This window comes from Etheostoma spectabile, chromosome 16 (assembly GCF_008692095.1).
Source record: "Etheostoma spectabile isolate EspeVRDwgs_2016 chromosome 16, UIUC_Espe_1.0, whole genome shotgun sequence".
Taxonomy (NCBI): Eukaryota; Metazoa; Chordata; class Actinopteri; order Perciformes; family Percidae; genus Etheostoma; species Etheostoma spectabile.
The window spans coordinates 17,182,443-17,209,641 of record NC_045748.1 but is presented as its reverse complement, the minus strand read 5'-3'; the positions used below and the strand labels follow the sequence as shown (position 1 = coordinate 17,209,641).

Here is a 27,199-nt window from a genome sequence, read left to right as displayed (position 1 = left end):
GCGTGTGCGTGCTGTAGGCCTATGGATACGCTCTACTCTCAACACCTCCTGCTTTCCTTTCCTCAGAAACTGACTCAGCAGCCACTGTCAGGTCTGCTTAATTTTGTCATGGTTGACTTCCTGCTACCTGGAGTCTCATCTGCCAGAGCCCCTTAATCCACTTGTCACTCACAACAACAAAAAGCTAGGAAGATGCTCCTTGAATGAAGACAGGGAGGTAGAGCATTGGTGGGTAATGCAGGTGAGTTGGATTGGAGGTTTATGTGCAGGTGCGAGGCATATGTGCATAGAAGCAGTTGTGGGAGTTTCAGACTTATGGAAAATGTCAACACTAATCCAAGACTAGAGGAAGCCCATAAATCCTTGTGAAGAAATGAATGCATCATCCTACAGTACCATGAATGCAACATGTTGTATAATAAATCAACAGATTCAATTTTATATATTTTTTTCTTTAATTATTTGATTTTTTTTTTTTAAAGCATCAATCCCCAAACATTTGCTCAATTCATATTTTTGAAGCATTTTTTGGTGCATTTTTGTTTTTGTTTTTTTGGTTTGTTTTTTACAGGAAAGCTTAAAACATCCCGAGGAGTAAACCTCTACATATATGGGCGCCTGCTCTACCAACTGAGCTATATGGGAGGCCCTCAATTTATACTTTTAACAGCTGAGCAAGTTGTTTCCTATTTCATCACTATCAAATGTAGTTCTTTTATTGAAATAAAAAGGCATTTTATTACTGTTACTTTTGCCACACCCACTGGCAAGAAGGGCATAGAGCGTGCAGCCGTTTTCCGTGATGGAAAGAGGAAAGAGGATTGGCAGAATAGGCAGTCCTGAGGATGTTTGGTGATGTAGAGAGGACCGATAAGTTTAAATTAGTTTTTATGGATCTCTGTAGTCCGTGTGTGTCCAATATGCCTCCAGGATGCCTATACTCCTGCTGATCTGCACAGAGAAAAACTAGCAGTTTGAGTAGAATACCATAAAATAACCAGGCAGTTTGGCTTGTTATTTTGCAACAGCCTGGTGCTGATTGTGCATAATTTAAATAAGGTAGCCACAATGGATTAGAGTTATGTAACTTCACTTTGACATACCAACATTCTTGTCCTGTACCATCTCAAATATATAAAGGTTGCAGTCACCAGATCAGATACCGGTATGTCAAATTACATCAGATATTTTATTTTATGTCATCCAGCTCATATGACCAAATGTTAAACCTTTTTTGTCAATGTTAAGAAAACTGGAAATCAATTGATTAATTGCATCTATACCCTTTATGATGTACAAATCTCAATTGCAATTGTGTCGCTCTAAGTGTGGGATTCATCTGGTAAGACAGTGGCCCACACATCATGGGCCACAAGGGGTCTCTCAGGAGGTCCCTACATAAATTGAGACATTGTCCCATGTCATAATTAAGCACATATTAAATGAGGGTGCAGAATGCAAAATCTCTCAATCCAAGTCAGACTTGGGTTTTAAAGTTTGGATAATCTTCATAGTTAAAGGAAGTGATACACTGTTGCAGTATAAAAGTCTATACAATCATGTGGCATTCCAATTTTCTGTGGTGCAGGCAACTTTGGCATCTGCAATCTGCTTTCTGCTAAGAATTGTGTGATTGCAGACCCAGAAAAGAGAAAACTAGAGAAGTCAAAATATGCTCACTAGGGCTTGAAATTAACACCAGCTAGTCTAGGTGAAATTTGACTGTGGCATTTGACTCTGGCAGGTAACACAATTCCACCTACAGCTTTGTTGGATGAGGTTTTCCAACTATGTTACCATATCAACACATAGCTTCTCTGGTACAGAGGCTTCAACTGTGTGTGCTTTAATATATTCTTTCCTACTTACTTGTTAAAAAAAGAAAAAGAAATACTGCACAACTGTCTCATTGTCCATTCCTGAATATTGTGTTTTTGAGTGTGAGGGAAAAGTGAAGTTTATAAAGTAGTACGTTTTCAACTCTTTCATCTACAGCACAGTAGTGGTTTCATTGTAGCAGAAGTGCACACAAACAAACTGTAGTCAGGATGGCAAATGTTAAAAGAAAAAACTTGGAGCAGATAACATTTGCATAGTGAGTATGTTGTTTTTTTGTCAATATACAGCTGTAGACATATTATGTTTTTTGATATATTTGGCACATTTACTTATAGGTAAACATAGACGGGCAGAATAATACTAGAATACACTAATGCATTTCACAGTCAGTAATCAACACTTGGTTCCTCTGGGTTATCTCGTATCCTACAGCTATACTGGAAACATAATGGAAGCAAACAGTTACTGCTGCTGAACTGCTGACTTGTTAATCAAGTTGACATCTTCACACAAAAAAGAACATCCCAGAAGCAATGTTGCACATTCAGGTTCACTTTAACTTTATTTATTTAGTTTTGACATATCTAGTGCCTTGCAAGCTAGGTGTATATGAGCAAGGTCATAGTAGACAGGGGATGTCCTGGGCAGTAGTATTTATTTGTTTTACAGGTATACATATGGAATTATAAGGCTTATCCCTACCAATTTGGTACAAGAACAATTCATTATTAGAGAACTACATATGTTGGGCTTGAGTTGTTGTGGCCATGCTGTTTTAATCTGTTGTTTTTCTTGAAATAAAGCTGTCTTAAGTGCTTCCGTTTTTGCAAGCATTTGATACAATTTATTGTAAAGATGCAGAAAAAAAAAAAGTCATTACATTTTTGACATTATGAGAGTGGGGGTAATAATCAGCTGACAACATTACTTTGATTTGTGTCTGTACATGCCATTTGGTAATGTAACAACAAGGGCAACTCCAGTTGGCAGGAAGTAGAACGTCACGCATTGTTGGATGCATTATTATTATCATTATGATAATGATTATTATTATGAATAATGCATAGAGAGTTATTTTGTGTCTAGTATCTGTATTTTTATGAGTTTTAAAGGTAAACCTTATTCTAAGCTAACACCACCTCCCTCTTCACCTGAGACAAGAATCAACATCTGGGAAAATTACGGGAACATGGTCACTCGAGAGGGGTATTCCAAAACTCTGACCTGTGTGTTTTTACTTGATGTTATTTATATTTTAGAATTGCTTTCCCTAGCCCCCTCTCCTCAATGTCCCTGGGTGAATGAGCATGTGGACAACCCCAACTGGCAAGCAGTAGACTCACATAGCTTATCTTTTTTCCCCAGTCGTCTGACAGCCAGAACAGAAAGAGTAGACTTTCAGTGGAAAGTCTTCAGCAGAAAAAAAACAGATAAGTCATTTGTTCAAATGCCTAAATCTATGTACCCTGACCCTGCTTGTTAATGTTCATGGTTAGCTCATTTTCAGCACATCCTCGTGGTAACATTTCTATTTTTTTCTATTTAAAACAGGGCTCATATGATCCTTACATGATAAATATACATACAGTAAGTATGTGATTTGAATCACAGTGATTCATTCAGTCACACGTAAATTAATGTATTACAATCCATCTGCTCACATCGCCTGCGTAGGTTTCTTTTCATCACACCTACTCCTATATATGAGTGCTTTTGTGAAATATGGTAATTTTGTGAGTTTGAGTGTTGAAACTAGCGTATCTGTATACTAATACCTTACAACTTATGCTAAAGTAGATTCATTGGGCTCCACTTTCTATGTATTTCTGCTTCACAATTTCATTTTATATAGTCCACTATCTGGAGGAAGTGAAAGTAGGTGGTAGTAGGTGTTTATCTACCTGTCAAATTACATGATTTGTGTAGGGGAAGGCAGACCTTTGAAGGATGTTTTTCTTTCAGATAACCTCTTTCTTATTTCTCTCATTAGTAAAAGTGGAAGCAGCACAGTATTGTATGAAGAAGTCCAACGAAGGACTGTTGGTTTTACAAAGAGAGTGATGTTGACACCAGAGACCACTGTTGTTCATAAGCAGCAATGAGAAAATGATCTTTCCCTGAAATGACCAACTTGTTTTTGGACTAATCATAAAGGTTGTTTTGGAGGGCACTCACAAAGACTGCCTGTGCTGTTTTTTTGTTGTTAAAAGTCATCAATGGTATATCATGTGTTTCTATTTATTCTGATATCCAGTTGTCAGATGCATTTATAGAAATAAATGAATGTACTAATTGCTGCCTATAAAAAGAAATATAATTTCTCAGGTATTGCATCCATGTTTCATCACATAATAGTACTAGTATGCCTCCAAAAATATGTAATTATATGTACATGTTCAATGGGTACCGACCTTGATGGCATTGGTGGAAATCTGGATCTCATGCAGCTTCCTCATTGTGCCATCACGATCAATGAAGTAGGATGAGGCCAGCTGATGAAGGGCTTCCACGTTCTGAGTAGTGTTGACAAGCTTCCTGTCCAGCTTGTTTTTGGCCAGGTACATAGTCAGTGCCTCCTCTCCTATAGGTAGGACAAGGAAATGAAAATATGATGAAGATTATACACACTTACCGCTTTGGATGTTTTGGAGAAAAAAAATGTTGGTGTACTGTGGTGAGAGGAAGTGAAGTATTTAGGGTCTCAATTGAAGAAATTATACTGATTTAAAGTGCACTGAATAAATAATGTGAGTGTACTGTAGATATATTCATCTGTGAGAATTGTCCAATCTAAACTTATCTCAGCAGCCAATGCAGCTCCTAATGGCAGGGATAAGTCAGAAGTCTGAATACCAAGGCAAGCAGTTTTAGCTTAAAAAACTAGATGCCCCAGTTTTCCAGGAACATTCTCTGTATTTGCTGCTTCATCCCCAGCTGGCACCATCCCCAGAAATGTCCCCGGATTTACCCCTATTGGGATGGCATTATTTCCATGAGAGGTCTAGTGATATAGAATTCTTACCTCAATACCACGGGAATTTTATCCTGTGGAGAAATATAACACATCCGGTATCTTTTTTTTCTTTCCCAGCTACCCCAGGCAAGGAAAAGATAAATTCAATAAAAATACACAAATAGACAATAACATTACCTATTACCAGAGATTTAATTAGTGCAGAGAAAATTTGTAAAAATGAAATGAGTACAGGAGGCTGGTGTGGAGTCACTTGAGGAAGATTGAACCTGTTTAACTGTACTGTGACATTGTGTGGCATGTTCTAGGATAACCACAGTGCCACCGATTTTCAGTCCTTTTTTTACTTAATCTAAGTGACTGACTAAAATTATTTGTGGATGGTTAAATTACAGACCCTGTCTGGTAAATGTGCTGTATTTATATAGCGCTTCTCTAGTCTTAATGACTACTCAAAGCGCTTTTACATCTACAGAATACATTCACCCACTGTGGCCGAGGCTGCCGTACAAGGTGCCACCTGCTCATCAGATAAACACTCACACTCCGATGCGCAGCACCGGGGGCATCTTGGGGTTCAGGGACTAGCCCAAGGACACTTCAACATGTGACTGCAGGGCCAGGGATCGAACCACCAACCTTCCGATTGGCAGGCAACCGCTCTACCACTGATCCACAGCCGCCCATGATGTATGCATTGTGATACTAACACTGCCTGGAAGGGTGTCAGAACATGTCTTTCTTCCTTCTCTTGTGTACTTCTAGTTCTGTTCCTACCAAAAATGATTTTAAACCACAGAAGAATACTTTACTTAGCCAAGTTGTTGTCTCTTGAATCAACAACAATCTGTTTAGTGTCTTGCTGGCATAAATATCCGCCATAATTAATCCAAACAGGCCTAATGAGTCGTTGTTGTTTTTGCTGGTGGTGTCCTATCTAAGATAGTTCAAATATAGACTTGGGTGGACCTGACATTCTTACTCATTTTGCTGAGGTAAAGAGGCAGGGTTTGAATATAAAACTGATTGTGTACACACAATAATCATCATGCTTCTAATATCTTACCATAAATGCAGTACTATGCCCAGAATTCAAATTTGAGATGTGAGAAATAAAAGCCCAAAGCACACTGTACGTGTGCCCAGTATGTCCTGTACGTCAAGTTTGACTGTCCACAGGGGGACTGTATGTAAACAGAACCAATGACCTTTCAGTAAGTGTCTTTATACTGCAAAATGTGAAGAATGTGAAAACTCAAAGCAGTTACAGGGCAAAATATTTACAGAGCACCAGAGAATCTCTCTGATTTGCATGACATGTATTTGTTTGTTGACACACTGGGATCCTTATTCTTTACACATAATATTTTTTCCATCTCACTTTCCTACAAGCAGAAAGAGACCAATAAAAAGCAAACAAACAAGCGCCAATTCACTTTTGCAATCTCACACAAACTTGCCTTCGAAGGTTACTGTTCAAATGGCAAACCATATGCCTGCAACTCGCTCAAGAGCATGTCACATGTGTTCAGGTTTCCAGTGATGTGAATGGTTATTTGGCCCCCAGCGATGCATTGGAATTGGTCACTTAACTTGTGGTGACCGTGACTATAGGGTGGGTAGCAGTCAGGGCCAATGTCTCATGCCTGGTTAGAGTACAAGCACTGAGGGGACTGGGCCCCATTCTCTGACACTACCATGCTCTCTCTCCCTCAGGGCTTAGCAAAGTTACTTACACACACTTGACTTACACTGCTGCACAAGAATAACGGTCCCACATTAAGCCCTTGATCTGCCCTTTTTTATCTCTATTGCAACTTAGTGTGGCATAAAGTAGGCCCTCTGTATATAAATACTCTGTAGTTATTGCTGCTGGTCAGGCATAATCATTACCTCCGTGGCTTTAAAAAATTCATCCGTGTGCACCTTTCTGGAAGTAATACATTGTGTTACATTATTACGGGGCGCCTTGCTGGCACGCTGCCAGAATTAATCAGCTCATGCAGAGCTTATGTGTTTACAGCTGAGAGGTATTTAAAAACAATGTACTGTTTCACCTCAAAAGCGTGTGTGTGCAAAGGCATCTCCTAGATATGTACACGGGATGTCAATGATGAGGGGATAAGGGTTAGGAGTGCAAGTAGGGTTTTAAAGTAATGGAATGGCTGGGAGTGCTCAATTTGGTGTTAATGGTACATGTGTTGGTCACTTTATGGAGAGCATTAAACTATACTCCTTTATACCATGCAGAGGAAAGATGGTAATGGATATCTTCTATCTATTATTTTCAAAAAATTCATAAGCCATATTGCTTTACAGAATACCTGCACAGTATATGTCCTGTCATATTTCACCCTTGAAAACAGGTGCATAGACTTTCTAATATAAAGAAAATAACTGCACAATACAATCAATTAAGTAGAAGAATGAATTTTACCAATTTTCTACTCAACCATAACTAGATTGTGCCAGCTTTTGCAAGAGATATTCTGAAAGTGGGGCTGCTGGTTTGAGATAGCCACACATTCAATGCCCAATTATGCCCTGTGCTTTTCATGTTGGCAGCAAAACAGCAGCAACTACAACACGTTTTAAGTGTGACGTGGCCAAAAGGTACCGCTGACAGCTTACGCAGGGCACTCTTTCACTACAACCTAGATCACAGCCAGAGTTCTGCATATGAACTCTAGCCTCAGGCTTCACTGACCACAAGTCAGTTTAATAAACTACATCCTTATCTTCAGTGCTGACCCTAAAGTGACACTATGTAACTACTGAGAAGAAAAAAAAAATTTATTATTATTATTTATCTTTAAAATGAAAAGTAGAAATATGATAACCAATAAAATGCACCCTTTCTAAATTCAATACACTTTGGTGTTATGCATATACACTGTACCTTTCTTAAACTGGTATTGCCAGTAGGTCATGATGCTAAACCTTAGCTAAATGTAAAACAGTGTTGATATTGCTGTGTGACTGACGTGTTACTGACACGTGTCTTGGATTTGTAACTTGTAGCCTACGTTGTTGCTGTTCTGGAAAAGTTACAGAGTCTCACTCTTAGAGTTGGACATGTGTATTTTGGCCCTCTTTTGTCCATTATGCAGGCCAATAGCTTCATCAAAAAGTTAGCTATTTGGAATTAATTACCCATTTATAATTCTACACTTTCATGAACATTTGCATCTCGTCGCTCTCTCAACTCAAGTGCTGTGAACCCGTCTGTACGGATACCAACAGAATTCACAGTGAAACAGCAGCGGCCTCACTCAAAGTGGAAAACGGATTTCAAACATATTAGGGAGAGGGACTGACAGATATGGTGAAATATGTCCCCCGCAGCTTCAGCAAAAAGCAAATATGTCCTTCACACTTTTTCCAATAGCAGTACCTTCTCATCACATGTATATACAGCCTTCATTGTGCAGTAACTCCTTTACCACTCTAAAGCCCTGGACACATAGTAAGGTTTGAATTCTATTGTTAATAAGCATACTGCACCTACGGTCTTGTTCTCAGTGGCTGAATGCAAACTAAAGACCTCAAGCATCTATTTCAAAATGTTTTGATGTATTTTTTAGTTTCAGCTTCAGAACTTCAGTTACATTCTGGAGCATCGACTCACAGTGGTGGTGTCTTTGTTGGAAAAAAAGATGTATTCGCTTTGTTTAAGCTTCAAGTCTCCCACGTGCAGTGTGCACCCAGGATGCAGTCGGGTCATATGTTGCACTTCAAAACACACATCCCTTGATGCCTACTTTAAAGCCTCCACATATGCCAGAGACTCGGTTTCTGCTGGTATGAGGTAGTTAAAATGTTCAGACAGCAGAAAGGGAGCAGGTAATTGATAATTATTTCCTGAAACATCTTCAACAGACGCTGTCAGTCAGTAGAGTTGAAAGAAAGTAACTGAAAATCTTCCTCTCTCAAAGCTTGTTAGAATGGCCGGTATTATATTTCCACACATTTACTAACTCCAAGAGCTTTTGAATTAACACGCTCCAATATCCAAAGACAACAAAAGTTAAAACTGTAGTTACAATCATTATTACTATTATTGTCTATTGTTATTTTCAAATGAATCAGATATGATCATATTCAGCATTAATCTTTCAAAATGTAACAACAATAGCACAATTAGTGATTCATTGCCTCGCTGTGCCCTGGGCCAGTACTTCTACACAGACATCAGAAAACTGGCAAATACAAATTAAATATATAAACCTTCACATACAGTTGAGAGTGTCTATGAATCCAGACATAAACAAAGGGTATTGTCACAAACAGTTTTTTGTTCTCTGAGCACTGGGTGTCCAGTGCTTCCAGGCACCACAGGCACCATTGTTTCTGACATAAAAAGGAAGCCAATGGACAATAAGATTCAAACAAAAAGAGAAATACATTGGAAAAAATGTTTGTATAATCCAAAAGTAATTCTCCACTAAACTTTGGGCTTTAGTTTAAAAAAATGGAATAGGGGAGGGGGTTACATAATCAGTTGAACGGATTAAATGAGTGTGTCCTCAACAAAAAAACAACAGCACTGGTCAGCTGTTCAAACAGTGCATGTCAATGGCAATGGGCGAGGAAGTGGGAAGTCTTACTGTCACGCACAGTCTTATTGAAAAGGAAATGGTGGCATAAAAAGCGTGTCACAATGGAGACCACAGTACTCGTCCTCTGTCCCTTCCCCAACAGTTTATTACTTATTGAAGACGACCACGACATAATCTTTAAATAACTCAAACCAAGTGGTTCCAGTTGCCTTAATTTCACCTTACACCTTTCACCTTAAAGATGCCCTGTGGAGTGTTCTTGGTTTTGTTTACTCAAAGCATTATATGTATCCTTGAGGCATAACTAATGTGTATTTCCCTCCGCATAAAACCTTTGCAAAGCTGTTATGTTAATATATATATATATTTTTTTTATTTTTTTTATTTAACCTTTGTTTAACCAGGAAAATCCCATTGAGATTACTAATCTCTTTTTCAAGGGAGTCCTGGCCAAGACAGCGGCACAGATCACAACAGCAATTCCATACATTACAGACAATTTCATAACAATTTCATAAAACTATTTAAAACATTTTATAATTGTGCATTGTTTACATACATTTTTGCTATCTTGCAATTATTTTCTTGTCCACTGCCTTTGCAGGTGCATCGATATTGGGTATTATCACCAGCAGATGTCAGTCAAAGAAAAATGTGAAACTGGCACCAGGTATCGTGTCACACGTGTGATCTTGGGTGTGTATTTGCATCTTTGTACACATGCACAACACAAACAAATCAGGAACCCACTTGCAAACAATGTTTTCTAGCCCTACTAGTGGTCAAACACTCCACAGAGTACCTTAAACTGTTCAGACATCAGATCAGCAAACAATTGTATAAGACTTGCCATTTTATATCCAAGTGAGATACTGCAATAGGAAAAAATAAGAAATACAGTAATACAAGCTAGACAGTAAGATAAAATGGTGTGTTTTTATCACAATACGATGCGTCCCAAATATGTCCATAAATGTTATTATCTTTCAAAGGTTATCTGCTCAGTCAGTTGTATTTCACTCAGTCAGGTAGAGATGTGCCACTTGAAGAAGATCACCACAATGATGTGCATGTACTGCCTTGCACAACCATTAGGCTAAAAAGAAGAAGATGAAAGCTAGGTGTCATAGCGATGGTTTAATGGTCATGCATGGCAACCCTTTATAATCAGTTCAGAAGAGGAAACATATAATGGGGCTCTTCACACTCAACTCTAAGTTGCCTGTGAGAAAAAGAATTGTCTTTTTTCCTCTCAAGTGTATAATGACTCTTGAGACTACCAAATGTAGGTGGCTAAAGAGAGAATTAGCTTCTTCTTCTTCTTACTTTATCACTAGCCTGGTGTGCACATTTATTGCTTCATATAACTGTGTTCTTTAATGGGCAATCCCAAGATTGAGATAAGAGTGTACTGACCCATAACTTGAAACAGATGACCTCTAGGTTAAAGATAATATGGTGATAACTCAGAGTGAGAGAAGAGGAGACTGAGGTTAAAAATGACTGGAAGGAAATAAATGTAAAGAGAAAAAGGACAAATACAAGGCATTGCAACACAATAACATTAGGAAGGACGCTGTGGCTGAAAATGATACTGGGATTATTTCTGGGGCTCATCTGTCTAATTTTAGCCAGCTGGTGCATCAGCGGCAGTGGCATTCTTCGTATTTTTACGTAATCACATTTTACCTTCATATAATGTTTCATACTAATATTGTATTTCCGATTTCCAAAATGAGTGTATCAGCATGAATTACCTTGAAGAGTGGAGTATACAACATTGCAACTCTAAGCCTTCACACCTGATATGCACAGTTTAGCTTATTAAAGTCTAGTGTTTGACATTAAGCAAAAAGTAAGATTTTATTTGACTCTGTTAATAGTTGAATAGTTGCTAAATGTTTGAATTTATTCTGTAAATATTAGACAAAAGGGCAGGACAATAAGGACTGGATCTGTTCTAACTATTTTCTAAATACACACAATTTAAATCCGGTTAGCATGTGTGTAGCAAGTTCCAAGTATGTCTGTACTGTACAGTGTTGTACTAGAGAGATGGAAAACATGAACACAAGTATTCAGTAAAAGTAAAAAGAATATCTTTCCAACGGCATTGGATAGTGAGATTACAAAGAGACAAACACCATTTTCCACCACTGGAGCGATTAGCTGGCAATGTTTGATGCATACAGTTATATAATGTGGGGTTTGAGTAAAATAATGAATAATCATACTAATTATATCTTTGAGATGCAATTGGCAAAGTAATCACAGTTAGCTGCCTTCATGTGTCCCTCAGAGCTTGAAATAAGATAAGAGTTTCAAGGGAGAAGCCATTTCTATTTAGACTTCTACAGCAGGGCTGCCTTTTATTTTGTGGAGTGCATTCCAAATACTGAACTCATCCATTAGAGGCATTTTTTTCTATTTCCACAGTGAGGTTTTGTTAATGAAAAGTTAATGTGAATTTAAAATATATGTATTATCCTAAAATTGCAGAATCATTAGTGACGGTGGTGGTTTCCAAACAAAATTACTGTACACACTAGATTCTGAAAGTGCTTCTACCTAAAATGTGCTAAGCGAACCTGTTGTTCCTTAATAAGAAGTTGGTGCTTGTAGATACATCCCAACAATACATATGATAATCATCCTCCCATTTACCTGAAAGGTCTGTAAGAACAAGTGCTTATGAAGAAGATTATCTTCAGGTTAAAATCGCATCTACATGAAAATGCAATTACCATGTGTATGAATATAATGGTATTGGGGTGTTGCGAAATAAATTAAAGCTGTGTTGTTAGACATTTATGCATTCAGGCAACTTATTCAGAAGATGCATTTCTGTAATCTGCATCTTGTTATTAACCTGGTCCTATGTATTATACCTATTATTATGTATAAAGAACATTGTATAGATGTAAAAAGTTAAACTGCTAATTGCATTATGTTCTTATTTGAATGGAATCTTGCTCTGGGTAGGAAAAAAAGACTGTGCACAAGGCAATGGGCATGTATTGTACTGTTGAAAACGAATCATTGAAAGTTATCTACTGTATATTTAGTGCTGCTTCCATTTGGAAGCCACATCGTGCTTTCCCATTATTAAAGATGTAAGATGTGAATGTGAGAACTCACATTATTGTAAGGATGTTACCGTGTCTCTTGTCTTTTCACTTATCAAATGTTCCCACATGTGTTGGTGACATGAAGTCACATGAGGTTTGGTGACTGTGGACATAAAATAATCCTGTCATAACTTTGGGAACCCTAACCCTTGTTTTGGCTCACTGTCCTGCTGAAAAATCCACTTAAACCAGACAAGATGGAATACAGTACCTGTTCCCAATAAAGTTGTGCTTCTCTTGGGTCATTGTGGGGGCGATAATGTGCTAGTCACAGACCCTGAAAAGCTAACAAATACTTGGGGTGGCACGATTTTGGTTATCAAGTCGAAAATTGATCGAAATTACCTTTTGATTTCAGCTATCAAATCAAAAGTGGGACTGGCGATTCCCCCAATATTATTTTCTATCTCCACACCTGCTTACTTGGGCACGTTCAGAGAAAAAAAAAAAAAACAGACACAGCATAGCTTACCAACATTTTGGCTCATGAGGGAGTTATGTAAACAAAAAACGGAGATAAAGCATGTGTGCTCCGACGGGACTCCATGGTTCCGTTAGCTACATATTGTTAAATGGTGCATTACATTTTTTTTTTTAAACTTAAATTGTTGTTGCAAAGTACCCTTCTGCTATCTAGTGGCTCTTATTGTGCCATTGCTATTCTTGTTGGGAAAAGTTTGAATCAAAAATTTAATCAAATTGTGTCCTTAAAATCGTATTGTGGTTTTGAAGAATCTCGATCTTTCACTTTAAATTGCCTTTGGAAAAAAAACTTATTTGCTCTGTGAAAATGTTTCCAGTCTGCTTTGTCCTGCCCTCTTGTTATGTTGCTGCAGTTTTGCTGTGGGAGAGTTTTTCCAACACCCTGGAGAAAACTTGGCCACAAACTGCTTCACTGAGCTGTTTTGACATTGTTGTGAACAGTCAGATGAATAATCCAGGACATCATGGTGTTGCAGTTTCACAGTATAATCAGATGGGCTCATTGAATAGTGTTATTTATTTGTTCTGGATAAAAGAGAAATATGTATACATTAACTTGTTAAAAGGGCTCTGTTTTTACCTGGGATTAATTATGATCAGTTTCAGGAAACAATTACTGCATCTATCTTTAAATAGATATTAAACCTTGTAAATAATAAAATCCACATTTTCAGTTCCAATTCAGTACCCAATACGACTTTTCTGCATATACATATTTTTTGTGGTAAAAACACACTTTATATATGTTGCAGCGCTAATGGTCCTTAAAGAGCTATTGTAATATTTAAAGCGCCCATATTATGCCCATTTACAGGTTCATAATTGCATTTTGAGGTTGTACCAGAATAGGTTTATATTAGTTTATAATAGTTTAATTTTCAAAAAACACCATATTTTTGTTAAACTGCACATTGCTGCAGATCTTGTTTTCACCCTGTATGTTTAGGTCTCTGTTTTAGCTACAGAGTGAGACATCTCACTTGTTTTAGCTATAGAGTGTAGGATGACCATATTTTGATTTCCAAAAAAGAAGACACTCGGCCAGCCTTGAGACAAAAATTCAGACAGGCTTCTCAAAGGTTAATAAACATGTTTTATTATGCCTCAATGGTATAAAAATAACTTATGTAATAAAATCAAATCTGTAACAACCTGTAACAAAATAATGGCTCTCTTTTGAAATAAATAAACAAATAGGAATATGAAATATGATCTCTTCTGTGTCAGTTTCAAAATACAGCTTCAACAAAATATCTCTTAAAACCTTTTCAATGTAATAAGATAAGTTTTTTCGGTGTCCATGTGAGCTTTGAGATCTCCAACACCTTTATTAGACACTGAAACATATGCGCCAGCTTTGCATACGGTGCACTCCGCCTCCCACTTGTCCCGATTGGGACAAGTGGTAATTTTTTTTTTTATGCAATTCAACTGTGAAGCTGCACTCACGCTCCGGACGCCCCGGAAAGAGGACGTTTGGTCACCCTAATAGAGTGAGACATCTCACTTCTATACTATCTTTGTTGGGAGTAGTACATGCACAGTAGCTTGGTAAGATCACATCAGCTAGATAACTCTTTCTCCAACTTTGGTCAGTACAAGGCAGGATTAGCTGGGATACTTCTTCTAAATGAGGGCACACTCGTAGAATACCTGCAGAACAGGGACATGTAAGTAGTTCTTTTTTAGATTATGCTGAACTAGTGTGTGTTATAGCTGTGTTTTGCCAGTGAGAACAAACTAGCATGCTAGTAGAACGTAGGACGTAGAAAGCCGTGCCGATTTTGAACAGCTCAACCGGAGACTGAAGGCAGAAGACATTCAGAAACCTGTATCTCAAATTAACACTCCAAATCCAAGAAAAAGTGTTTTTTTCATGTTATGGGCACTTTAAACATGTGGCATTAAATGAATCAAGTCTTTTTTTGGCCCAATAAATTCTGTCACTAAAAGAAGCCTCCCCAACCTTGCTAATAAAGTAATTTCATTGGCATGCGCAAACCACAGCCCATGTGTAAGAATCATTTAAAAGGTGTGTAAAAACTGTTAATCAAGCATGGAAGTGGGCAAATGAAACCTCTCTTACCTCCAAGGGTGGCTGAGATGAGAATGTGGGTTCCATACTTCTTAATGATGGTGTCGATGAACTGTTGAGTGGTAGGTCTGCGGCCCAGCAAGCGTACGCTGCGCTGGAACTCAGGCATGAGTGGCACGGGGTTCCGGATCAGGTCCCTTCTTTCAATCGCTGTGTTCCTCACCTTCCAACGTGCAAATTCCCTGACAATCACAGGACAAACAACTGTTCACACCTAAATGACTTAGCAAATACAACCACACTATGAACAATAACAGTAAAACAGCATTAATTACAGTGTGGCACATTAATTAGCCTGACTCCATCTGAGCAAATGCATTTGTGGGGAAACAACACGTTTGGTAGTTAACACTGTGGTCTAGTCTGTCAAATAATTAAGATAATAAAAACGTAAAAGTATTTTAATAATGTATTAAGCAGTTCTTAGCAAAGTGGAACGTTATGGATATAGACTACTCTGAAGGTTACGGAAAAACCAAATATCCCTGCCCTGAAGATTAAGACACCACATTTCACCACACTTTAGCTGTCTGTATTGCAAAAAAAGGCCCTCTGGTATTGAGTCAGTGGCTAATGCTTGGCGCATTTAGGTACTGAAAGTCAGTAATTAGAAATTCATGTAAATAGATTTCTTTGTGTGAGAGTTGCATATACATTATGTTTCTGTTATAAAACAAGCTGTTCATACATGTCATTCAGCATGTATTGGGTTTTTTTGGGGGAAAGAGAAAGCAAAAGAATACTTTTGATGTATTGGTTTCCTCTAAAGGCGTCGTCATTGTAATGCAAATTGGATCGGAAACTGTGGTTTTCATCACCATCTGTTCTTTCTGTCAATCACAGAAATGTTTTAATTTCCATATGGATTGTGCACATTCTCAAACACCACTATCAAACACACATGTATGTGCATACTGATCTTTTATTGGGATAAGATGTGTGATACATGTGATCACACTTTTACCTGAAAGTTGGGATGTGATGTGTGATAGGATTGTATGGACAGGTGTACACTCTTCACACTGCTGAGATGAGCACAAAACTAATTATTTTTAGTCTATAGACAGGGGAGGAAAGTCATTTGTGATTACTGGTAGTTTTATTAAATTAATATAAATATAAATTAGATTTTGATTGACTTTAGATTTGTTTAATGATGCAGACTTCAGTGTATGAACAAAGATCCCAATTACGGAAAGTGTGTGACTTCAAGTGCAACAAAAGCTCCATCTGATCAAGCACACACACACAGCTCTATCATCCCAATAAGATCACCCTAAAAGCCTGCTCTAATTGAAATCTGACTTCTCAATTAATGCATATAACGTCTATGAAAAAAATCAACCAACAAAGCAGATACACTAAACAATACAAAAGACACAGTACACAAACAATCACGCTGCACAATACAAACCATTGTTCAGAAGTCAATCTGATGTTTATGTCCTCTGCTTTCCTTGTGACTGCTGGTGACAGGGGCAAAGAAATTCCTGCACACCGTCTTACTTTTTTCATTCAAAATGTGGCGGAAGCTACAGCTTTCTATCAGCTTTCCTTTGCAGCCCTCAGGATCTCCTAAAGATGATTTACCCATGAATAGTTGAGCCCCCACTTAAATTGATTGTCGGTAACTTAATGTGAATTCTCTGACAAGCATTCAGGGATGTGTCAGTCTGCCTGACCACGGCTTGATGGCAGCACTTTTTAATGCTCTATTCAGCACACTTTATTAGCGTTTACGGTTGGATTCCTTTCTGCCAGAAAGCTTCTGCCTAATCACACAACTTGATATTCCAGCCAACATTTTACAGATACTATATTGACAAGATGTCATTTTACACATTTAGTACTACCAAAGAGGTGAACATATACTGTAGTCACAGAATGGATTAAGGAATAAATGCTTATATAAAAGGCTTTCACAACTGACAGGAGAATGACTCTGTCTGATCACATACATCATTTAGCCATGTTTTCTAGTCAGATATTTAATGTATGCTTTGTGGCCAATTTTCAGAAGTCTTCCTTTCTTGAACTTTGCAATTCCTTAACGTCACACAAACACACGTTCTCATCTGGCGGGACAGGGCTCAACACTCATACTAGTACATGCTGAATCAGCTTCCATTCCCGTTCCACTATTCAGCTTTAAAATACACGTTAAATGTTATTTCTGAAATCTCGAGCAAACATTCAAGTCAGAGAACTGCGAGAGCCTTTCCGATTTGCAGCAGATGTACCAACATTTCTCCCTTTTTATTATTTTCCCAGCTCTCTCACTGTATCCCTCTCTGCTGCCATCTCCATCTCTATATCATTTAATTTTCAGTCTATCCTCCTCATGGCTCCGTCACTGCCAATTATTATATAAAACTGTATATGGAAGCCATATGTACTTGAGCCCTTCTGCCCCAGATTAGGCATGCCAGCAGACGGAACCTGCAATATGATTCAGTGCTTTACTTCACAGCTCCAAGACTGGTTTAATGACCTATCAAAGGAAGTTAAGATGAGATAAATGGCATTGCAGCTGCAAAGAAGGAAAATGGGAGCGTAGGTGATTATTGCTTTATGGTATTAAAGTAACTTGTGTGGGAGGGTGGGGACATTACATTTGCCTGCGTGGAAGTGTCTGTGACCTCAGAAAATACAGAATACATGATTTGGATGTGGCCGGCCATTAATGAATACTTAATTCATTTAAAAGATACTTACTGTAAATGACACTGGCAGTCTTTTACAATGTATTTAGATGAATCATGTAAGGGTGGAGGAGTCCCATTAGGCATACTCTGCATTGCTCAATCATGCGTGTATTAATGTATTCTAATAAGCAACATTTTTGCATTTAAAAAAAAGAGTATGTTTGACGATAGAGGTGTATGTTTTTTATCTTCTTTGAAGAATCAGCTAGAGTTAGTTTATCCCCCAGTGCCCTTATTGAGACCCCCATTTCCTCTGATTCCTTTCCAAAGTTTGTCTTAGCACAGTTAGCACAGATCACAATGAATCTGAATGAGAATGTTTTGAGAGATGATTTGCTCTAATGAATGTACTGGTTGCTCTAACATGTCTCCTCTACTTTAGACCCTAATCAAGAAACAACCTGAAGAAAAGTAATTTTTGGAACACATTGATTGTAATGAAAATATACAGTTTTGGTTTTTTTGCATTAAGCTGTCAATCTACATTTGGCTCACTGGTTACAGAAGAAATGCAAGATAAATACAAAACAAGTATACATCAAAGCAAGTTTCTCACAGTGAACACCTGAGCAATAAAGCCAGTAAAAGTGAAAAAAAAAATGTTTTGCTTTGGATTTTGTGCATTATATATTGATATGAACTATTATTACTGTCTGTCCTTGTTAAAGCCAAATTAGAGAGACTACTCATGAACATACTTAATAAGTCATGTTTTTATATGTATAATTGGGGTGTGATAAGGAAAACAATTTAAAATAATCCATTAACACATTTCTGCCAGTGTCCCAGATTTATTATTTTGCATTAAAATTTGATGTTTTCAAGGGGTGTAACCAGTCAAATATTGCATCAATTCATCAACTGTAAATTATGCCATTTTAACTACAACACTCTACTAAAAGAAATAAACATAATGAATTTCTCTGACTTCAGTAATTAACAGAGACATTTCTTTAAACCAAACTATTTGCCATTTTAAATAGCTGATCGTAAATAGTGCTGCTATACATTAAAGTTGTAATCCATATGATTTTCATGAAATCAAACCTGTTTTTCAGTGTAGTTAAATTAACTTATATCCTTATAGTAGTTTTAATTGTTAGAGGCGGGGTTTCCCATGCCCACACTGGATTTAGATTGCCTGTCCAGCATTATGTTTGTTCTCGTAACAACCAAACATTTCCTACTGCCGCTGCTTCACATTAAAAGGGTTCAACTGGGAAACACAAAGTGGCTTTTATTGTGAAACAATCACAGAAAAATCCAATGCAGTTTGAAATATTGCAGGATGGATTAATGGAACACTATGGATCATGCCACAGTCAGCTGTTACACAAAGAGTTGCAGGCACAAGGCTGCACAAGGTAGCCATCGCCTTTGCTGTGCTCTGCTGCATGGAAAATTACTCCTGCTGTGCAGTTGGAAATCAGGTTACTTGACCTTCCTTACTCAGCAAACTATCCACTCCACATACAAACACTAACCTTTTCTATTTAGCACAAATACATTATGCCTTCAAAGTGCATTATCATGCATGAAGCGATGTATAAATCGCTATAAATATTTATAATGACAACATTGTTTTACAAAAACAGTTCCAAGACAATAAAAATATGATAATACGTTTCCATGTTAAGTGTTATTTCGAGTGATTGCTTGGACAGGAAATAATTTACTCATTTAGCACGGGTCATAAGGTGTCATGAATATCACGTTGCTCTTCGCAACCATAATTGCTGGAAAGTGTTGCAATGGCATGGCATTACACCTTCCAGGCAGCATGTTGTCTGCTTCAATTAGAGTTAGGCTGTATTGACATCCAGTAAATATTCCCAAAAGCTCTGACAGGGACAGGAAACGGCCTTCATACAGTGTGTCACCACAGGCACTTTGTTGATCCTGGCGCTAGAGCCCAGATTAAAAAACCTTGAGAGAGCATGACAGACACTCAAAGTGGAAGTGAGGTGGCACAGAGGAAAGAGGGGCACAGTTTTTCTGAAAGAAAATCTCTAATTAATTGAGTTGGAAACTGTCTTGGAAGGACCCGGAGACAACATGTTCATAAATCACATCAGAAAACAATAAAAGCATGAGGGTCAGTAAACTACAGAACTTGGCACGCTTGACTTCGTGTTCACCTCTGTCCTCCTCTCATACTGAATCAAAGTCCTTACAGTTAAATGCTAAAACATAGATATGTTTCTCTGTTACATCTTGACCTTTGTCTGTCTGTGGTAAACATCATGAATATTTTTGACATTTTTGATTATCATGACAATTTTTCTCTTCACTTCAGGCACACAAACAGCCATTTATGATAAAAAAACTAAATAAAAATGTTACACCTAGCTATAAAAACATAAGTGTTGTCAAAACATGGTGACTTTATTTGAAGCAGACAAGATGCTGTCATAAAGGGCATCAGTGTGGCACATAGCATTTTATAATGAAGATTTAAAGGATGCATCTGCTGTAGAGAAAAGGCAAGAACAGAAAACAAAATAAATATTTTTTAACATATACTGTATGTATTTACGTTGAAGTACGGTGTGCTTGTTTGACTGCAGATACACAGCAGTGTAGTCTTTAAAAATAAATCTGGACAATGCTAATAAACCACTTGGTGAAGCATTAAACATACAGTAGTGTTGTTTAATTTTACACAAGCGCAAAATATCATTTGAATATTATTACAGTATGCACTCATTTCTTTAACTGGTGTGTCTCTTGGGCTTCAGCATAAAAAAGTAATGACGGAAGTCAGCTTACTGCACATTTTTGAATGGATGAAGATATTTGGTCTGTAGTAACTGAACTGAAGCATTATTTTTAAAATTCCAAAAGAGGAAATAAACGTGACTTGCTTGAAATAAATCTCAGACTACTGATTTGAGAATATCTTAAATGTGAAAATGTTTACCTAGAGTACTTTTGCTTTAGGTACTACTTTCAGTTCATAAATAAAATAAAAAAAAACATCTACATTTTTTGTCATACCCTAAAAGAAACTTTCTTTCTTTTTGGCATCAAGGTTTTTATTCATAGATAAAGGTAGAATATTTATTTTACTGGAACTCTGACTTTATACAAGGATACAATATGTATCCTGCAGAACTCCGACCATCTGTTAAATTTAAACTAACACTATTTTTCAGACTATGTATTATTAATATTACTATTGTTGTTATAATTAGTATTGGTATTAGTGTTTAAACCCTGTTATTCCATTGCTTTGGCAATAGTGTCCACTGAAAGCCTCTGCAACCACGGGGCTAAATGTACTCAGTAGATTCTATGACTTCCTTTACATTTACTCTGCAGTCATCCTGTTGTGCGTATCACCTTACACACAGTACATGTTTCATATTTGGTGAGTCAGTTCTGCTATTCTTTCCCATATTCCCATGATAGATATTTAAACACAAGGATAATGGTTGGCACTCACTGTACTGCAATGCACATGAATCTGCAACCTATAATAGGATAAACTAGTTATTAAAATCAGTAGAAATATGGACAGGATGCTCCCTGTGACATGTTCATTTCCGTAAGTGATACACACAAACAGTTTTGTTTCGAAGTGGAGGAGAAATGACAGAAGGTTTATCTAAAACAAAGACATAAATTGATATTTTTCTAATTTAACTGAATAATTTGTTTCTCTCTCAAAATTCCAGTTGTTATTTATAGTCCTTGTGAAATGCCAAACTTCACAGAATAAGCAATGTGTTTTTGGTGCCACTGATGTGAGACGACAGCATTGATTTTAATGCTTTGATAAAGGATGAACCTTTCATTTTTAGTCATTTGTTCCACTACTTGTTTGTTAGGGATGACTTGACTAATATTTCAATTGCTGGTTGAAAAGGATACAATACATCAACAATTTAGTCAAATGCATTGTCAGAAACAAAAACAAAACAAAATACTCTGGAGGGTAAGAGTCCATTTCCAACAACCAATCGACATCAACAACTGTTATCTTTCCAATCCCTGCCCTAAAAGTCTAAATCAGCTACAGCTGGGCTAAGTTTGTACTCATGGGAGCTTCATGCTCAATTTTACATGATAAAAGAAATGCTTTCTCAGAGTACTGCCACACATTTATGCTTACGGTTCTGCAAGGCCATTTATCATTTCCACATTTTCTGTATTTATGAAACTATTTTAACATAACATTGTGGCACAGAAGCAGTGCATATGTTAGTAGCCTACTGCTATGATTAGCATAAACATAATGATCCATCAAAAGAATTAGTAAAAAAAAAAAAAAGAACCCCAAAGGAAATAGTACTGACCTCTCAATCTTCTCTCAGTAAAAGCTGAGTATGACTTTTTTTTTCAAAATTTTATAGGGGTTCAGAGGCATCTTATCAGCTCCTCTGTTGCATTTACTGTACTTGTTCACCAAGCTCTTTTCAACTAAAGTGAATGAGAGGTAGGGAAGTCAGAAAATCTGGTTGCTGGAAAGGTTAGGTTGAATCTTTTGTTGTGGAAAAATTTAAAAACTAAACTGTACCAAGTATAAAACAACGATAGGTGCAATTATTTAAAGGGTCAGGTAATATAGTACAGTATAAGGTAAATGACTGGGGGTGGGGGGATCATCGTCACTACAATGATCTCATTTGTCTATGGCCATGATACTTATTGAAATTAATTTGCAAATGGTCAAAGATGGAGAATTTGAATGAGAGCATCCTACATTATTGACCATTCAGCATTCCTGAGACATCACTGATTGAATCTTTGCCACAATGTTCTTTGTAGAGCAATATCTAGCTGACTGATAGTGGTGCACCATGAGGGCCTTGACAGAAAATGCTGGCAAGCTTTAAAGACTGGGGGAGACTTTGATGCAGTAATGGATATCCCCCAATGAATGACTTTGTGAAGCAATTTTGTCTTCCCACACAGTATTGACTTATTTCCTTTCATTCTGTACATGATGTTCCCACACAGAAACGATGCTGCATGATGGCATCTACTTGCATATGATATATTGCCAGGGATGTAAGCAAATGTTATTACATCTAGATCACCATGTGGCCCAGCAGGGTTTATAAATGACCATTTTTGTCACATTTCAGAGGCTGCCTCCTTTGAAGAACAAGTTGTCAAGGATACCAACAAAGGGATTCAATGATTTAGATGTTGCTTTTTCATTTGTCCAGTTCAAGTGATTTACCAGCGATAGTGTTTACCCGAGGGCAAACACCTGGTAAACAAAACTTTATTAAGGTTGTCCTCAACCTTACATTTACACAATAATTAACAAATGGCCTACTATTGATTGTGGCATCCGACTTTGAGGACTGCAAAAGATACACTGCTAGTATCTTAAAAAATCAGCATCAAAGTAGTATTTATCAACTGCATTCCAAAGTCTTTGGAAAGGGTAAGCTTTGTAGACTGTGTTGCAGGAGGTGAATAGAAGGAGAATAGGAGAAAATAGGGCACAGGTTCTAGTAATTTAATTTATCATTAAGTGTATGTCTTGTCTTGCTGTAAGTACTATGTGGATTACATTAAGGTTTAGATACAAAATCTATCTACAGGTATAGCATTTTGAATGGCCTTGTTGGTGAAATGTGCTTTATAAATACAGCTGTCTTGCCTTGACTAAGGTATCTTTCTAGCTATAGCTTAATAGCCTAAGAAGAGCACAAAAGGGAAACCAACTTTTGGTAGATTCAGAAAACTTAAAGTCAGATTTACATGTAGTATTAAGTTATGTATTTGGGGAAGGCCTCCATGATCTGAAACCATAGAAGCCTTGCTCCTGTGCTGCCACAGTATTTTGCAGCAGCTTGATGGAATGAAACAAAAGAAAAATCCCAGGCCTTTCATGGTAATAAGGAGGCAAAGCCCAGTAATAAATCAAACAGACAGAGATACAATTGAAATCCTGTATGAATTTCAACCACCAAGAACCATTCAAAATATTACAGAATGAATCTTAATCCTATGCTCCAGTGCACAGTGAAGGACTACAGTACACAGAAAGAGATGGGATGTTGTTTTTGATGGCCTGAGCTGTTTCGCTTGTGCTTGTTTTATTTATTTTCCATACTGGCATGGGCCTGGTTTCTAAACACAGCGGTGTAAATACTACAGGAAATCTGAGGGGCTATTTTGAAATTCTATTATAGTGCTGCTAAAAAATAGATACTATCTGCAAAGAGGCTATGTAAAAATATCCAATTGACAGTTCGAAGCTAATGGGTTTGGATAAAATTAGGTGTGTGTTAACAGTAAATCGACTAAGATTCACTGTCAATGTTCTCACGTGTCTGTCAACTCAATGACCATACTGTACACTGTCTAAGAGAGAGAGTTGCTTATCTTTCATGACGTATAGACACATTCAGTGAGGCAACTGACATTCTTGACAAGTGTCCTTATATGCACTTTTAAAATTATGAACTAATATAAAATGACAATGAGATATTTTACAATATATATCTTTTTAGTGTTCTTACGGCTATTTCGGGCATTTAAAGTAAAAGCTATTTGAAGAACTGGACTTTTGGCTATAATATTGTTGCTATCCTGCCAGAATAATCAATTCTTTTGACTGGCACAATAGTGAAAACCAATCTGTCAAGGACTATAGCAAAAATACCTTTTCTTTCCCTTAACCTTTGTTAAATGTGCAAATTGCTAACATCTTTCCATGTCATGATGTCATGCAACATGGTGCCTGCAGAGTCCATCTGTGTAAAATGGTGGCATTAGGCTGGAGAGGTTTTCAATTCAGAGGAAGGAATAAAATGACAGACAGAGTGAGAGAAACAGTTTTGTATAAAGGATTATGTAAAGGTTACTAATGTACAAGATCAACACACAAAAAAGGAACGTCAGCCATCAATCTTACAGAGCGGGGGCTGAGTTTGGGTAGATTTGTTTTCTTCTGCCAACTTTTGAGTGAGCTGGCAAAATTCCATTTCAGTTTCTCCTAAAAACATAGTGGTTAGTTTAGTAAAGCTAGTTTTGAGGTCCAAACACAGATAGAGAGAGGTGAAGGTAACGTAATAGAGAAACCTATCCAAATTCAAATCCAGAAATGAATATGGGAATTTTCTTTCCATTAACTGCACTGCTGTTCGTATGAAGTGTTTTTGAAAGTCTTTTGGCTGTGTCATCATTTTATTTAATTTTGTGTTTGCAGAAAATTGACTGACCCCAGTAAAAATCCTCAATAGGCTGTGGTGAAGGCAAAGGGGAAATAAACAGAATAAATCTAATTTACTTACTACCACAATGACACAGTTAATGCAATAAATACGCTCAGTGGTAACATAGCACAGGGTATAATTGAGTTATTGTCAGAGTTGCTATATGTTAAGAATTCATATTAAAACAGGAAAAGTTCTTACCAAAATAACTACTGTGCTACATCCTTACATATTCAAGAGATTTGTGTACCTCGCTACTTAAAATGATTCTCCATCCATCCATCCATCTTCATCCGCTTATCCGGTATCGGGTCGCGGGGGCAGCAGCTCCAGTAGGGGACCCCAAACTTCCCTTTCCCAAGCCACATCAACCAATGATTCTACTTCCTCCATTTTTACATGCAAGTATCTTAGTTATTAACCATTAATTGGCGCATATCAGAAAATGGAACATGAGTGCTTGAATTGAAAATGATTGCTGGCATAATAGCTTTGTTAGTGCACTCTGTAATTGTGATGAGGCAATAAAACAAAAAATGGATCTAATCAAAAACAATCTCTTAATTCACTTTGATCTCAAGAATATGATAGGACATGGTGCCGGAAGCAAATGCATGAGTGACATGAACATGTGTTTGAATCTAATTAACTGTGTAATGTGAGAAGTTTCCGCCGATGAACTAGTCTGACTGTGTAGGCAATGACTGAATGGAAATAATTATGAGCCCACACAACAAAGAATGGGATGAGAGACACTGAACTGCATTCATGTGAAACCCAGAATCATATGAATGATCACCTCGAAAATATTGTTTATGTTGCATTCACAAATGTCATTGCAGTTCAGGAGATTATTTCATCTTTTCCCATGTGCTTCCATCTCAGTCTTCCTGTTTACTGTTTACAGCTGATGAACGACTTCATCACCTTCTGTGCACTGTAATAAAATCCCTAACAATGCTCTCTCAATCTACATATAACACAAACCCTACCAAGGTCAAGGCATTCATGCAGTAAAAAAGAAACAACTGATGTTGTCAGTGCCCTAGATGCAGCTTATTGTATCCCATCAGTTTTCAGCTGAACTCAATTTGCCCTGTAATAACAGTCAGTCATACCCCAAATAAAACAGCATTATGTTGATGATTTCAATGTACTGTATTTGCTTTTGGTGTCATGGATGAAATTGCCAGCTCTTTCAATTCAATAATCCCTTTATATTTGTACCTAAAGGAAACTTCTAAACTTCTAATAATTTACTTCACTCACTTTAATTCAAGGATTTCTAAATGACATCTGTAAGGTGGCCGACTGGGGCAAACGCACCGCAACTTAATAAATCACATGCAAATAGACAAAACGCAAGCAAATTTAGAAAACATCTGCATTAATTTGACAACACACGCGCAGCATTTAGCAAACATTCTGCAAATACAGAAACAATGCAAAAAGAAAAACACACAATCCCTGAAAACAAATGCAACAAAAAAATGCTTCATCCAGATTACACAACGGAAGCGTTTTTTTTGTTGCATTTGTTTTTCGGGGATTGTGTTTTTTATTTTTCTGCATCGTTTCTGTATTTGTAGCATGTTTGCTAAGCATGTTTGTGTATTTGGTTGTGTTGTGTATGTTTGCAGTGCGTTTGATGAATGCTGCGCATATGTTGTAAAATGTATGAAGATGTTTTCATAATTTGCTTGTGTTTTGTCTATTTGCATGTGTTTCATTAAGTTGCAGTACGTTTGCCCCTGTTTGGTTAAAATGTCAAATTAAAAATCTATTCAATATTGTCTGGCAGTCAGAAAAATGAACAATAGCTTGTTATGCCATCTTGCTGAAAGTTGTGGCACAAACTGGAAGAGTGCAGAAGCAAATAAGATGGTTTAAAGATAGATATCAGCACCTTGGACAGTGATAGTTGCCTCACAAAAAGAAACCTTTGAATGCAGGTTAAAATTCAAGAAAGCCAGTACAAGTGTTATTCAGGGGAACTTTCTTTGCGAGCTGTATTGGAAAGCAGCTCTCAAAAAAATGATGCCACTATCCAGTTTGAGATTTTCTGTATTCTTAATGTCAAACATTCATAAAAGAAAATGTGACACGTGTTCTCAGGTGATCTTTGGGCTTTTCATTCAATCTCAAATCATCCTCAAACGCACACGGCAGGCCAAAGAAAACGTGAGATTTGTTATGTTTTCTTGTCTTGTGATCACAAAATAATTATTCAAGAAAACC

At 37.2% G+C, this 27,199-nt stretch overlaps 1 protein-coding gene across 1 annotated transcript in view; it reads right to left on the bottom strand.

The window, feature by feature from the left end:
• Window positions 1-27,199, bottom strand: part of brinp1 (bone morphogenetic protein/retinoic acid inducible neural-specific 1) — a 109,010-nt gene that overhangs the window by 45,712 nt on the left and 36,099 nt on the right. The window contains exons 3-4 of the mRNA XM_032539937.1: window positions 15,070-15,260; window positions 4,251-4,420 (exon numbers count right to left, since the gene is read on the bottom strand). Of these exons, the coding sequence (XP_032395828.1) occupies window positions 4,251-4,420; window positions 15,070-15,260 (361 nt within the window). The remainder of the gene's footprint in view (window positions 1-4,250; window positions 4,421-15,069; window positions 15,261-27,199) is intronic.